Source organism: Sarcophilus harrisii, chromosome 5 (assembly GCF_902635505.1).
Source record: "Sarcophilus harrisii chromosome 5, mSarHar1.11, whole genome shotgun sequence".
Lineage (NCBI taxonomy): Eukaryota > Metazoa > Chordata > Mammalia > Dasyuromorphia > Dasyuridae > Sarcophilus > Sarcophilus harrisii.
This window is the reverse complement of record NC_045430.1, coordinates 147,323,321-147,337,817: the sequence shown is the minus strand read 5'-3', so window position 1 is coordinate 147,337,817 and position 14,497 is coordinate 147,323,321. Positions and strand designations below refer to the sequence as shown.

At 32.4% G+C, this 14,497-nt stretch overlaps 1 protein-coding gene across 4 annotated transcripts in view; it reads left to right on the top strand.

Moving 5' to 3' along the window:
- The window catches only part of RELN (reelin), a 515,944-nt gene that overhangs the window by 454,279 nt on the left and 47,168 nt on the right, over positions 1–14,497 (top strand). For all 4 annotated transcript variants that reach the window (XM_031938705.1, XM_031938703.1, XM_031938706.1 and 1 more), the window contains one exon: positions 12,364–12,504. In XM_031938705.1, the coding sequence (XP_031794565.1) occupies positions 12,364–12,504 (141 nt within the window). The remainder of the gene's footprint in view (positions 1–12,363; positions 12,505–14,497) is intronic.

Genomic DNA, 14,497 nt, shown 5'->3' with positions numbered 1-14,497 from the left:
AACTTAATTGGCAAAAACCTTATGAGGTAGATGGCATGAATTTCCAGTGACTGCTAGCACTTGGAAATAGGAAATATCATAACCATACTTTAATTATGAACAAATTAAAATTCAAAGAAAATTTGAGCAGTAAAATTTGTTCTCTATTTCTTATCCCCTGTATCAATTAGGTAAAGATAAGTTACCTAGAAAAAATTTGCAATTAATTATGCAAATAAATTTAATTCAAATTTAGAACTCAGGACTTGAGTCTTCTACCCTAATATTCTTTCTTAGACACATTTTCTCTTAATTAAAACATAAACATAATAATGAATACACTATCTTAAGGACTGTACCTATACTCAAACAGCCTCCATTCTTGTCAAAGGCAGCAATGACACAAATAAAACACAAGAAAAGAAACAAATGAAAAAAATTTTAATTACACATTAAACAAATTTTTAAAATTCAAAGCAATGTGTAATTAAGAGTTTAACTATGATATATAGCTTGTAAATGTTATAGGACTTCAGAGAAGAGAGGCCTCAGTGAGGGCTTTGGATAGGGAGAATTTCTTGAAGGGAGTGATTTTTGAGTTGGATTTTGAAAAATGTCTAGGAATTGACTTAGGTGATAAGAAATGTAATGAACAAAAGCAAAGAGGTGGGGGGAACTTTGACAGAAAGAAAAAAAAGAGTTCAATATGGCTGAAACAGAGAATGTTTGGAAATTAAGTTTTCAAAAGTAAAATAACAATAGATAATGGAGGATGTTGAAAGCCAGGTGGGAGATTTTTGGACCAAGAATGTCAGGACTGAAAAAGACAATCTAAAAAAGCATTTAGTTGAGCTTCCTTTCTCATTTTACAGAAGCAGGTAAAAATCTATGAAGCTTAAATAACCTAGCTAGAATATACAACTAATTAATGACAGAACTAAGATTAGATATTGGTCTTACTGTTTGCAAGTCTAATATTCTTTTTACTTGAACATATGCTGCACATCGTTTTTTGGTAGAATCCATTTTATCAGTATCATTCTTAAAATACGATGCCCAAAAATAGAAATAATGTGCTTCATATAACGTGATCATAAGAGAACAATGAAAATCTTACTTCTCTTGAGTTAGAGATTACATTTTTATGAATTTAGTAAGATTTCAAAGAGTTTATAATCTAAGAGTGATGATAAAACTGGTAAACAAATAAAATATCAATTATAATGTGATAAATACATAACAGAACAAAACACCATCAGATTAGAGTTTTGCTTTAGATGTGTTTGTTTTAAACAGCTTCATTAAAATTGTAGCAAAGGGAGACATCATAGAAATTGTAGAAGAAATGTGAGGAATTGAAAACAGTTTGTATCATTCACATTTGGCAGCCAAATAAAGCAGAAAAGATATGTTACAATAAACAAGAAGATATATCAGAGATTTTCAACATAGAAAAGACATAGGTACTTTTAAAAGCAACAGAGAAGTAGGCACTAGAAAAAAGGAGATTAAAGATGTTTGCAAGGGATAGAATAAGTGTAGGAAAAAAAGGTCCTTCAAGAATTAAGATAGAGTGATATCCAAAATAAAGTTGCATTCACATAAATAAGTTAATTTTTAAAGTTCCATAGATTTTTTAAAATTTCAAAATGTATTTTAAATTAAATTTAATAATTTCTTAAACTTGATCAACAGTAATTTTAAATGAAAATCATTTCTTAAATCATGAATCAAATATTTCTCTGAATTTTGGGCAATTTTTATCTCTCAATTTTCAAATGGCTTATCCTATTTGAAAATATATAATGACCTTTATATGTATAGTAACAACTCTCTTAATATAGTAACCAAACTTCTAGAAATCTCAACTATCACCTATTTTTCTGCTTGGAATATAAAAGAGAATAAAAATTCTTCTGAGCAGTAATGAAAATAACTAATACAGACTATGAACTTTACTCTTTAAAAAGAGGCAAGAACCCTTTATATTTGAGTCTGATGGCATAAAATTGTATATAAATTTAAAAAGATGTATGGGTTGCCCATTTTCCCATTCAATCCTACTAGTTTAAGAACTTGGTCAAGAATCAAGGGAAATTGCCTTTCATATATCAATTCAGTCAATAAATTAATTGTATTTATTATCCTTGTTTAATGAGATAAGATTATAGGGGGAAATACTTAAAATATAAAAATGAAGTCAATACTTAAAGTAGAAAAAAAAGCATTATCTGGAAAATTTGCTTTTTCTCACTTCCCTAATGATATCAGCTAAAAAAAGATAAATCAAATATATGTCACCCAAAGAGATTACCTGAATTACTAAGCCACAATTTCAAGATTGATTTCAGAGAACGATTTTTGTTCATGCTCTGCTTTGGTAGAGAATTTTTTCACCAGAGAGTCCAATGGCAATGAAATTATAGTGAGGGGAAAAGGAGAATATTCAAAAGACCTGATAGAATTAATGCATTGTTAAGTAAAGCCTTAATGGTATTTTAATTTAACAAATGAAAGGAATTAGAAAGTCACTGTAAATGAATGAAGGTATAAATTATGACATGCTTGTCCATTTTGCAGATGACAGAAGATCAAGAGAGATAGCTAACACAAACAATAGAACAAAAATCCAAAAACATCTTGATAGTATAGCATATGGGGCTAATTCTGAAATGTAATAGGAATAAGTATTAAAATTTTCATATGGGTTCAGAAAAATCACCTTCACAAATACAAGAAGACCTGAAAATCTTAATGGACTTAAGCACAATATGAGTCAAGAATATGCTATAAAACTAGGGTAAGAATAGAAATATCATTATAAGAATGGGAAGGTTATAGTCCTGCTTGCTGTATTGTACCTAGTCAGACTACATCTAGAATTTTGTGCTTAGTTCAGAAAGTTTTATTTTAGGAAGGACATGAAGAAACTGCAAAGCATTCAGAAGAGGATCACCAGGATATGAAGGGCCTCCAGATTATGTCATATTAATATCCTCCCTCAAAGGAAATGATCATGTTTAATATGTAGAGGCAAGAACTCAGGATTAGGATAGAATTATATTAGCTTCAACCAAGTGTTGGAAGAGCTTTCATGTAGAAATAGGATTATTAGACTACATGTTTATATGTGTGTACATATATAAACACACATATATAATATACATGTAATATATATGTATATGTATATAATTATCTTTATCTCAGAAGGCAGAACTAAGAACAATAGATGAAAGTTATAGAGAGGAAATTTAGGCTTAAGGTAAGAGGAAAATACTTTCCTATAACTAAAGGAAGCCCAGTAGTTGTCCTCCAATGGAAGTCTTTAAGTATAGGCTTATTACTTGTCAGATACCTAAACCTGAATAAATTATTGTTGTGGTGCAGTTTTGAACAGAAGTCCCTTCCAACTCAGAAATTATGTGATTCCAACTCTATGGACACAGTGTATTGGTAAAAACAGTTGGAAGCCAAGAGTGAAAATAAGATTCAAAAAAGAGGAGATGGGAATTAATATGGTTCAGTAAAAGGAGGGCAGAATTTGGAGTCTCAGGACCAGGCTTCAAATCCTCCCTCTACCATAATTATGTGACCTTAAGTAAGATACTTAATCTTCCTGAACCTTTGATCATCTGGAAAATGAAGGAATTAAGTGGAGCACTCTAAGATTCTGTCCAGCTCTAAATCTAAAATCTATAGTATCAGACTAAAACTTGATTGACTTCACAATATCTCTTGGGATAATGCCTAATCAAAGAGTCTAGTCATCCCCCTGCTACAATCAGTCTTGGAAATAACAGGTTATTCAGTCAACTTGAGAGCTAAAAATGTCATTTGAGCACCAGGGTAACCTGGTCCATGGGTGGGTGACCATGTAACCCAATCCCATAGAAGGATGGGGCTTCAGGAGGAAAGCTTAGGTGTGCCTTGGCTATTTTAAGCTACAGTCTGATGACTATCTGTTTTTTCCCACCAGCACTAGGGACAGAGATGATAAGACACTCTCTAAAGATTAAATACAACACTTCAGGAGTCAGGCAATTTTGTTCTCAGCATGGAAACTGTCTAAAGTTTGCAGAAAGCTATGGGGAAAGAGATTGAAGAGAAAAAGCAGGAAATCAGGAAAAGGGAAAAATTAAGGGGAAAGTTAAATAAGGCAGCTATAAATGGATTTTAAAATTCCATTTGTCTACTATAGATTTAAGCAAAAGATCACAATCTATACTGATATATATATAACTATAAGTTTATAAGTATGTTCTTTGAGGAATATCCAGAATATTGAAGATCATCATCATGAATGCTCACAAACTTTTAAGAGCAAACTCTAAAATTTTCATAATCTCTCTGTTTCTTCCTCCATGCTTCAAACATGAAAGGCAATATGATGTAGCGGAAAGGGAATTAGCCTCAGATTCAGGATGACCAGAATTTGTCTTATGTCTGACAAATGACCTCCTAGACAAGTCATTTAATCTCTGTGTACTCGTGCAACTCACTAAGATTTCAAATGGCAGAATAATCACAGATATACATTGAAAGAGGGGGTTTCCTATATCCTCCCCCAAAAAATTCAGGTCTGGCCAAAGAAACAAACATATAAGCTCATTTGCATATATTATTTCATTTGATCATCACAAAAAAATCTCTGAGTTATGGTAGACAGATATAGGTCAGGGAGAATAATTAATTTTTCTTAGGTCACATAATTAACAAATAATAAAGGTAAGCTTAGAAACAAGTCTTGTGAATCTTGGAGAAAAAATTTCTCTTGGAAGAAGCTGTCATTATTATTTTAATTATTCTGTGATTACTGAATTTCATTAAGACGCTAGAAGCTGTCTGGTTTAACTTACATTTCATGCAATAGAAGAAGAAAATAAATCAGACATTTTAGGAAGAGATTCATAGTTATTCAAAAGACAGTACAGTTACCAGGTTTAGTAGAGCCAGTCACTGCTGCAGGAAAGCCTAGAATGCTATGTTGCTTCATCTCCAGAGTTCTGAGATACAATAGGCCAAGTCGAAGTCTCAGATCAGCAATGCAGAAGACCAATGTTCTAGGATTGATGAGTAGTGGAATCAGGTTGGTGAATGACCATTACACTTCCATCTCAGGAAACCCAGTTTCTCAATAAATGGACAGACAGACAGATGAGAAAGAAAGGGAAGGAAGGGAAAGAGGTAGGGAAGGGAGAGAAGAAGGAAGGAAAGAAGGCAGGGAAAGAAGGAAGGACGTAAGGAAGGTAGGAAGGAAGGAAGAAGAGAAAGAAGAAAGGAAGGAAGGAAGGAGGGAAGAAGGAAGAAAGAGGGGGGAGAAAGGAAAGAGTAGAGGGAGGGAGGGAAAAGAAAAGATAGGATAAAATGGAAAGAGATAAAGGAGGGAAGGAGGGAGAGGAAAAGGAAGACTGTCCAGAAAATTGGACACAGTTATAGTTAATGCCTTTATTTTGATGCATAATCCAGATATTCTGCTTGCTTGATCCATCACTCAAGTTAGAGCAGGGCTAAATCTAGACAAGATTATGAAAAACAAAAGTTTATTTGTACTACTCATCTTCCTTATTGATGCCCCTTCTTCCAAATGGTCATAAAGAACTGGACATGACCAAACATGTGAACAACAAACTTCCCAAGCACCCATTCTGGGCCCCATCAATGAAACTGCTCTTCCTTGATCTGATATTCAAATTGCCTCCATTCCCCACTGACAAAACTTATCACTGTTATGTCCCAAGATTCCTCTCCACTGAAACTTACCTATTCTGTTTCTTTACACCTCAAACTGTCTAAGTTTGGTCTAACTGGGCTAAGACAATATCTAAATAATCTAAAAAACTAACCTGTGCTTATAATTAACAAGAGAGGGCTAAGGGAGAAAGTTTTATAGCCAGAGGACTTTTTCCACCTTTTAACTTGGGTGGGAGGAGAGGAAGGAGAGAAAGAGAGGGAGAGAGAGCAATCAACTAGATGAGCTACCTTACAGCTCTAAAAGGCAAAAATTCTGTAATTTTCCTTTTCAGGAAGGACATATGTATTTTAAGGCAACTTTTTGGAGAAGATGCCCCTATTTTTGTTGTTTCTCCAGGAGAATGAGTAATAGTGGAAATTTCAAACTAAGAAGAAATGAATGGTGATGCCTGTTAGTGTCGGGAGTGGTATTTTTATGACAAGTCAGTCCTTGCAGAGCTCCTTAAGCCCACTTTTTGACAGGAAGGTGAACTAAATATGCAGAATGAGTCACATATTTTGGATGTGGCCAACATGGGAATTAGTTATACTTGACTAAGCATATACATAACAAAGTTTTTTTTCTTTTTTTTTTTTAAATAAAGAGAAGGTAGAAGGGAGAGAAAATAAATACTTATTTACTGAAGAAAAAAAAAGAAAAGTTAGCCTAACTTAATTTTTGAAATAGGTTTTAAAAGAAGCTGATGAAAATGCAATACAAATCCATATATGAGTACACCCACAACCAAAACACAGAGAAAATCACAACTAAAGTGGGAATCAGAGGACTCAACTTCCTGATTTCAAATTCTGGTATATAGAGTTTATAGAGGCAGAGGAAATAGACAAGCAGACCTGGAGTCAGAAATATCTGGTTTTAAATCCAGCCTCAAATATGTACTAGTTGTGTGATCTTTGTACTTTTTGTCACAGTGTTACCCCCCACCCCAAAAAATCATTTAACCACTTATTGCCTCAATTTTTTCATCTGCTAAATGGAAATAATAATAACTCCTATCTCCCAAAATTGTTACAAGGATCAAGTGAAATAAACATTGTAAAGCACTCAGTATAGTGTCTGGTATATAATTAAATGCTATATAAATGTTAGCTATTACTATTATTATAGAAAAAGTGAAAAATAAAAGATAGTTTTTCTTGGAAGAACAAAAAGATCGTAGTAGCATGCTCTATTGATCTTTAATTGTCTCTATTCCATAATTTTAACAGGTTTGTTGTTGGGGGGAGGGTTCCCCAGTTTTGATTAAAAAAAAACCAAGAGAGTATGCTTATTAAAATTACAAATGATGGGGGAAAATTTATGACAGAGTCAAGATCCAAAATTATAATAGCTAACTTTTATATAATATTTAAAATGTAACAAAGCACTTTCCAAATATCATCTCACTTAATCTTCACAACAACCCTGTGAGATACCTTTTTATGCCATTTTTTAACCGGTTAGCAACTTGCCAATAATCAAACAGCTTGTAAATGTCTGAGACAAACTTCAAACAAAGAACTTCTAGTCTATCTGTCTATCATAACTCAGAGGAGTATTTTTGTGATGATTAAATGAAATAATATATGCAAATGTTCTTATATTATTCCTACTATATGCCAGGTGCTAGGGATCAAAGGACCAAAATTATCTAGTTTCTCCCCTCAAGGACATGCTACATTCGTTTAAGAGAGAAAACATGTATTCATATCAATGAAGAGTGGGAGACCAATTATTTAAGGGGCCATCACCAATCACTTTGACTTATGTCTTGACAACGGACTCCAAAACTCTGAAGGAAAGAATGAGGCTAATGATTTTGCACAGCTCTACCTCACTTAAATCCAATTCACTAGCAAGCCAAGACATTGACTTCATGATGTCATTGGTTCCCTTCCAGAATGAAGGATGAATAACAGCAACAACACATATTAAGCACCTACTATGTGTTATTCATTGTCTTAAATACTAGGGATACAAAGAGCAGAAAAAGATAATTCCTGATACATTATAACAATTATTTTCAGATGGAATTTATAGGCTTCAGTAAATTGTCAAAGGAATCCATGATGGGGGGAAAAGGTGGAAAAATTCAGAGTGAAAGTACTTGGGAATATTTACCCTGAAGGACATCAGCATTAGAAGTAGATGGGGAAGAGAAAGATAATTGTTATCTTCAAAATTTTTATCAAAAACTGGGGAAGAAAATCAGTGTGATAAAGTGGAGCCAGGCATGGAGCTTGAAATCTCAAGAATCAAAGAAGCTCTGACTCTTGCGCCTACCTCCTGGGAATTATATGAAAATGCCCAAATCACTCCAGCTCCTTGAGCTTCTATTTCATGATCTGTAAAATAAAGATTTGATGCTATAGAACCTACAAAATTCCATTCCAGATTGAAATCCATCATTCTTATCCTAGAAAGGATTACATTTATTTTGCTTGATCTCAGAGGGGAGGGTTAGAGCAAAGGCAAGAAAATTTCAAAGAAATTTTCTTTATCAAACCTAGGTTTGATATAAAGAAAAACTTCCTATCAAATCTGTTTTAAAATATAAGATTAAAAAGAAGAAAAATATAGAAGAGATTCTGTTGAGAGTTAGTGAGTTGTTCCTCAATAAAAGTCTTCAAGCAAATGTCTGATGGCCACTAGAGTATGCTATGGAGAAGTGGGTTACTCAGATTTAGGTTGAACTAGATGATATCTTATGTCTCTCCCAGCATTGATATTTTGTGAAAGGTTATGTGATGGCACCAACTGGACACAAATAAAAATTCTAATGATAATGGATGATGGGGATATTAAAGACTGAAATTTAAGTGGGAAATAACTAAAAGCTACTGAAACATTTTGAAAAAAAGTATTGATGTGAATAAACGCTGGTTAAAAATAATATTTTTGATAGTTCTCTTTTAAAAAGCTCTGTAAGCAGTATGAATTCATAAATAATATTCCAGAGGCCTGTATGAAAAGTGTCTTGTAGGCATAAAAACAGAGACAGATTCTGGGATATAGGAAAAAAGAATATGACTACTTGAAACACCAGCTGGTGATTGGTAGCAGTCATTAGAAAGAATCTTCAATCATCATGATGTTTGCAGGGAGACTTTTGCCAAGGAAGTCATAGACTTTGATAAACGGGAACTAATTAATTTTCACAGTACCCTAGAGAAAGAACAAGTGGTATTCTTCTCTCATACAGAGAAGGTGAAGCATACAAACTTTAAGTGATTAAGTCAGCACTCAAATGTACTTGTGGTAGAAATGGGAATAATAGGTCTCAGTAATTCTAACTTCCAGACTTTTTTCTTTTTTTGGGGGGTGAGGGTAACTCAAATATTGCATTGTGACAAAAAATACAAAGATATAACTTTTCTTATGAATGACAAATACAAAAGCATATTAACAATCATATGAACTAGCCATGCAATATTGAACCTTTTGTTGTATATAGTTATTTCGCAGGCTGTGGTTGGCCCCTCCTTATAGCATCAAAAGTGTAACCAACAAACAATGAACCACTAAATATACCAGATATACCAAGTTAAATATTGGGGATACAATCCCTATGTTTATGCACACCTGCATTTTTGATTTCCTTCACAAGCTAATTGTACAATATTTCAGAGTCTGATTCTTTTTGTACAGCAAAATAACATTTTGGTCATGTATACTTATTGTGTATCTAATTTATATTTTAATGTATTTAACATCTACTGGTCATCCTGCCATCTAGGGGAGGGGGTGGGGGGTAAGAGGTGAAAAATTGGAACAAGAGGTTTGGCAATTGTTAATGCTGTAAAGTTACCCATGCATATATCCTGTAAATAAAAGGCTATTAAATAAAAAATAAATAAATAAATATTGGGGATAAAAAGAATTAAAAGATAGGCTCAAATTCTGAATTTAATATAGGATATTCTGAATATCTGAATATCTGAAAATAGAATCTAAATATAATAGAGGATACAGCAAAGATATATAAAAAATTTGTTGCACATGGTGGATAAATATGATCATTGATGAGCTAACACAATATTCCATTCCATGGTCTATTTTGGCATTGCTTCTGTAAAAGGTATGTAAACCTCCTTCCCTATGGTTCTGCTCACCATCCCAGTATAAAACATACCCTAGTATCTCCTCCAAACCTCTATTTGCGATTTGAGGATCCCCATTCAGCAGATTTTGTTTCTTCCCTCAGTCAACTAAGGGAATGGTTGTAGGGTTGTCTTTATAATGCTATAATGGATCTTTCCCTCTTATGATTATTGATCAATACTAATTAGTAAGAAATTAGTTTTTAGAAGTAACTGAGGTTTTTTTCTGGCACTTCATCTTTATTTTTAAAATTAATTTATTTTATATGCATTTATAATTTATCATTCCCACTGTCACCCCCTTATCAAATAGGTATTGTCTACTATATTGTAAAGTTTGTACAGGTGATACAAAATATCTCCGACCCCCAAACCCTGTTACATTTTCTCCATACATACAGTTTACAGGAAAGTGTAAGTTCAGTGGAAAGCTATAGAACGCTCTTATCTCTTAGTTCTAAACTAGCTTACTGTTTTATAGATGACCCACAGATCACAACCCACTTTCTTCACCCAGTCTGAATATATTTCCAATTCAATATCACTCTAGTTCATCTAATAGCTTTCAAAGACTTTTAAATTGATCAAAAATTCTTTCACACTTACTCAAGATCTATGACTGGTTGATTCAAGGCCTTATTCACATCTACTTTTTCTTCTTCTTTTCACATATTTAATTGAAAATAGAATATGAATTAAATAGTTGTTATAAGTCCCAGGGGCCTATAATGTACTTGCTACCTTTAAATTGCACAGGATAGGAAATGGTAGAAACTATTCAATATTTAAGTTTAGGTTGCAAAATTTTGATGGTACCTACCAAATAACATAAAAGCAGCCAAAATTATATAGCAAATACTTCATAAATTTATCGAGACAAATTGGTGTACTACAAATACAAAATATCCTTGAGATTTCAACAAATAAACTACACTGACACTGAAACATATTCATTGCAAATAAAATTCATATGATAATAACCATTATTAAACAACTATTGCCATCAATTGTCCAAACAAAACACTGACACACAAAAGTTTTAAAATACACTTTTCAAAAGATGTTACTTTACCAAATTCTTATAACTTCTAAATAATATAAAATGAATAGCTCTCAAAATATAGACACTTCATAGAATATGAAATCATTTGGGAATGATTCTTTACATATGCCTTGTTTTTTGTATATAAAAAAATTTGTATTTGTTGATGATTACTAAGTTGGTGATTTTTTTTCAAAGTTAAAAGTAAATAAATTAGGACTTTTTAGGATGAAGTTTTCACCTTATCTGCAAGTGTATATGATACATATGATATATGATTTGAAGTTTTTTTGTTCATTCATTTGAAGTATTTTAGCAACCTTTATGGTGTAAAAAAAAAGAAAAAGAAAAAAATGACAATTCTTAGCATCTAATTTGTGAAATATTATAAATGTCAACAAAGTGATAGACATACCATTCCTTGATACTAAAAAACAAAAAAAAAAAATTGGTGTTAATTACTGAGTACCAAATGCTTCTGGTAAGCATTCTCCAATATTAACTTCAATATGATATAAGAAAAGGCAGATAGATAGGCTTTGGAGTCTGAGCTCCTGACTCCAAATTTAAACCCTGTCTGTGATGCTTACCATTTGTGTAACTTTTCGAGATGAAGGTTTTGGACAAGGTAGCCTCGGCCGACTCTTATCCATGATTCTTTGAGAGAAACTTCTCATATTCAATTTGCACAGGTCCATAAATCATTATGACGGTTTCTGCTGCCACCTAGTGCTTAAGAAAGAAAAATAGAGGTTTCTCTTTTGCATCCTAAGTTGATGTCTGATTATTCAACAAATTTTTTTTTCAATGACTTATATTCAAATCACTGAGCAAGGTGCTATATGGAATTCAGAAAATGAAAGGTACACAGCCTTGCCCTTGATGTAACTTAGTATCCTAATACTTTCTGATGTGTAAATGTGAAATTATATATTAACTTTTAGAATGGTTTATTAGCCATTCTTTTCTTCATTTTCATGTCTGAGTATATTAGTATCATTATAACTCAGACATGATTGTTTAAAAATCTTTCTAATGTATGACTGATTTTTTTCATTCTATCATTATTCCCTCGCTTTCTGTTGCTCAATTGCTTTTCCTTTATCATCTCTTTAGTTCAGTCATTATTTCTTAAAGCTTTCTGCCTAAGCTATATCTACTATGATCTACACCCAAAATCCAGATCTACTTGCCACTGTTGTGTTGTGGTTTCCTACTCAGCTAGATTGTCACCTTATAGAAACAATATACTAAATTTTTTTTTAAAAAGTTAATGTGCAATAAGCTCTACTCTCTCTTTCTTCATTTCTTTGTTTCTGTCCCTCTCCTTCTCTCCCCAACCCCATATCTCTCTTCCATTTAAATAAAAATAACACATAGATCTCTTCCAAATAAGAAACAGACTCTCTTCTTCAGGTACATATATAGAATTAAATATACAAACAACAGATATACCTTTTCATCAATTACTGGCTGATAATATACCCTTGATTCTGTTTTCTTTTTTATAGGTCTCAAGCTACTCGTTTCCGGTGGCATCAGCCAGCTCCATTTGACAAACAGCAAACATGGGCAATAGATAATGTCTATATTGGGGATGGTTGCATAGATATGTGCAGTGGTCATGGGAGATGTGTTCAAGGAAATTGTGTGTAAGTATGTTTTCTTACTCCTACAGAAAGCTTTTCATTCACATTCCAGTTGACTGTCTTCTCAGAAGGTGGTTTCTGAATCACCCCAGAGCTTCCACTAGGTTCTGTGATTGGTTTGTAAGTTTTTCATCTTTAAATTAAATATTAAACTAATCATGAATTTGCTGGATCCCATTATGTTTGCTTATTTAAAAATCAAGAACTTGATTGGAGAAGAATTAATAATAATTAGCAATATTTTTATTTCCTTTGGTATTCTTATTTAACTCAATTTAATTCAATTCATCAAACATTTATTAAGGATATAAAATGTGTTAGGGAATGGGTATACAAAGATAAAATAAGACATTGTTCTTTCCCTCAAGGAGCATACCCTATAGTAGGAAGGATAAGGCATATATACAAGTAGTTGAAGAAAGGAATATATGATCTTGAGTTACAAGAGGATGTTCAAAATGTCTCCATGCAATTCATTCTAACATTGCTGTCCATACTATTCCTCTAAGTATTTAACAAAAAACGTTAGAGATGGAAATGAAGCCTAAATGTGTAGATGTCTGAAATGTAAGACAAACGTTAGAAGTTTGAAGACGTTTTTAAGAGACACAGCATTATGCTGGGACCTGAGAAAGCCATTTAAAAATATTTAGGAATTTTCTGCATAAGGAAAAAATTTAATTCAACATAATAATTTTTCTTTAAGTTAGAATATGTTGCATGATATGTAATTCTTCTGTTATTAGTTGTGCTAAAATACACAAGTCCACTTTTATACTTGTTGCATATTTTATATATTACATGAATGTGTGCAATGGTAAATATATGCAGATAAAATTCAGCTATTTTACATTACTATAGCTATAAAATATAAAAATATATCTATATGACTAAAAATCATTACATTGAATTCCCAATCCCTATGCCCATCTGCATTTTTGATTTCCTTCACAAGCTAATTGTACAATATTTCAGAGTCTGATTCTTTTTGTACAGCAAAATAATGGTTTGGTCATGTATACTTATTGTGTATCTAATTTATATTTTAATATATTTAACATCTACTGATCATCCTGCCATCTGGGGGAGGGAGTGGGGGGTAAGAGATGAAAAATTGGAACAAGAGGTTTGGCAATTGTTAATGCGGTAAAGTTACCCATACATATAACCTGTAAATAAAAGGCTATTAAATTATATATATATATATATATATATATATATATATATATATATACACATAGCACAGTTTTCCTGTGCTATTTATATAGATACATATGTGCATTGCCAATTGACCATGTTTATTCTGATAAAAATTCTTCTCTGTAAATACTGTGAGGAGATTCATTTCTGAACCCTGTGAAGCTTCTTTGAACTGTTAGAAATTAGCATGTCTATGTGCTTGAAGGAGAGGGGAAAATCATCATGCTCCATTTTCAAAGATGATACTACCCGACAACGAATTATTATCTGTGTGTTAATGCATAGCTAAAGAGACCAAGAGAAATCCATAAAACACATGAAGTCTCTCTGATCAATGACTATAGGTAACCAATAATCCAAAAATCAGTCTCTTCTAATTGAACATATATAATATGAAATCAACTCATTGATTAATGATGGTTGTCACTATCAGAAAAGTTTTTTGATGTTTGCCATGAGACTTCCAAGTTTCTATTCTTGCCCAAAGTATTTTTTTTAACATCAACAATACTTCTTTACAGTCTTCCAACAAGTTGGTCTCTCAGTTGGGCATGTTTTTCAGACATCTTCCTTACTTGAAAATGTACTTCAATGAGGCATGTTTTCCAGCCATCTTTCTTACTTGAAACTGTACTTAAATGAAAGTTTTTTTTTAAATTTTCTTTCTAATCCCTTTTCAGTCTTTGAAAAGCAATCAATAAAAAGATTTCTTACCTTTTCTTGTCAAAAATCAGTTAAAATAGATTCATTGTATTAACAAAGATGGTGTATATTGATGTATAAGAAGGAAAAATTA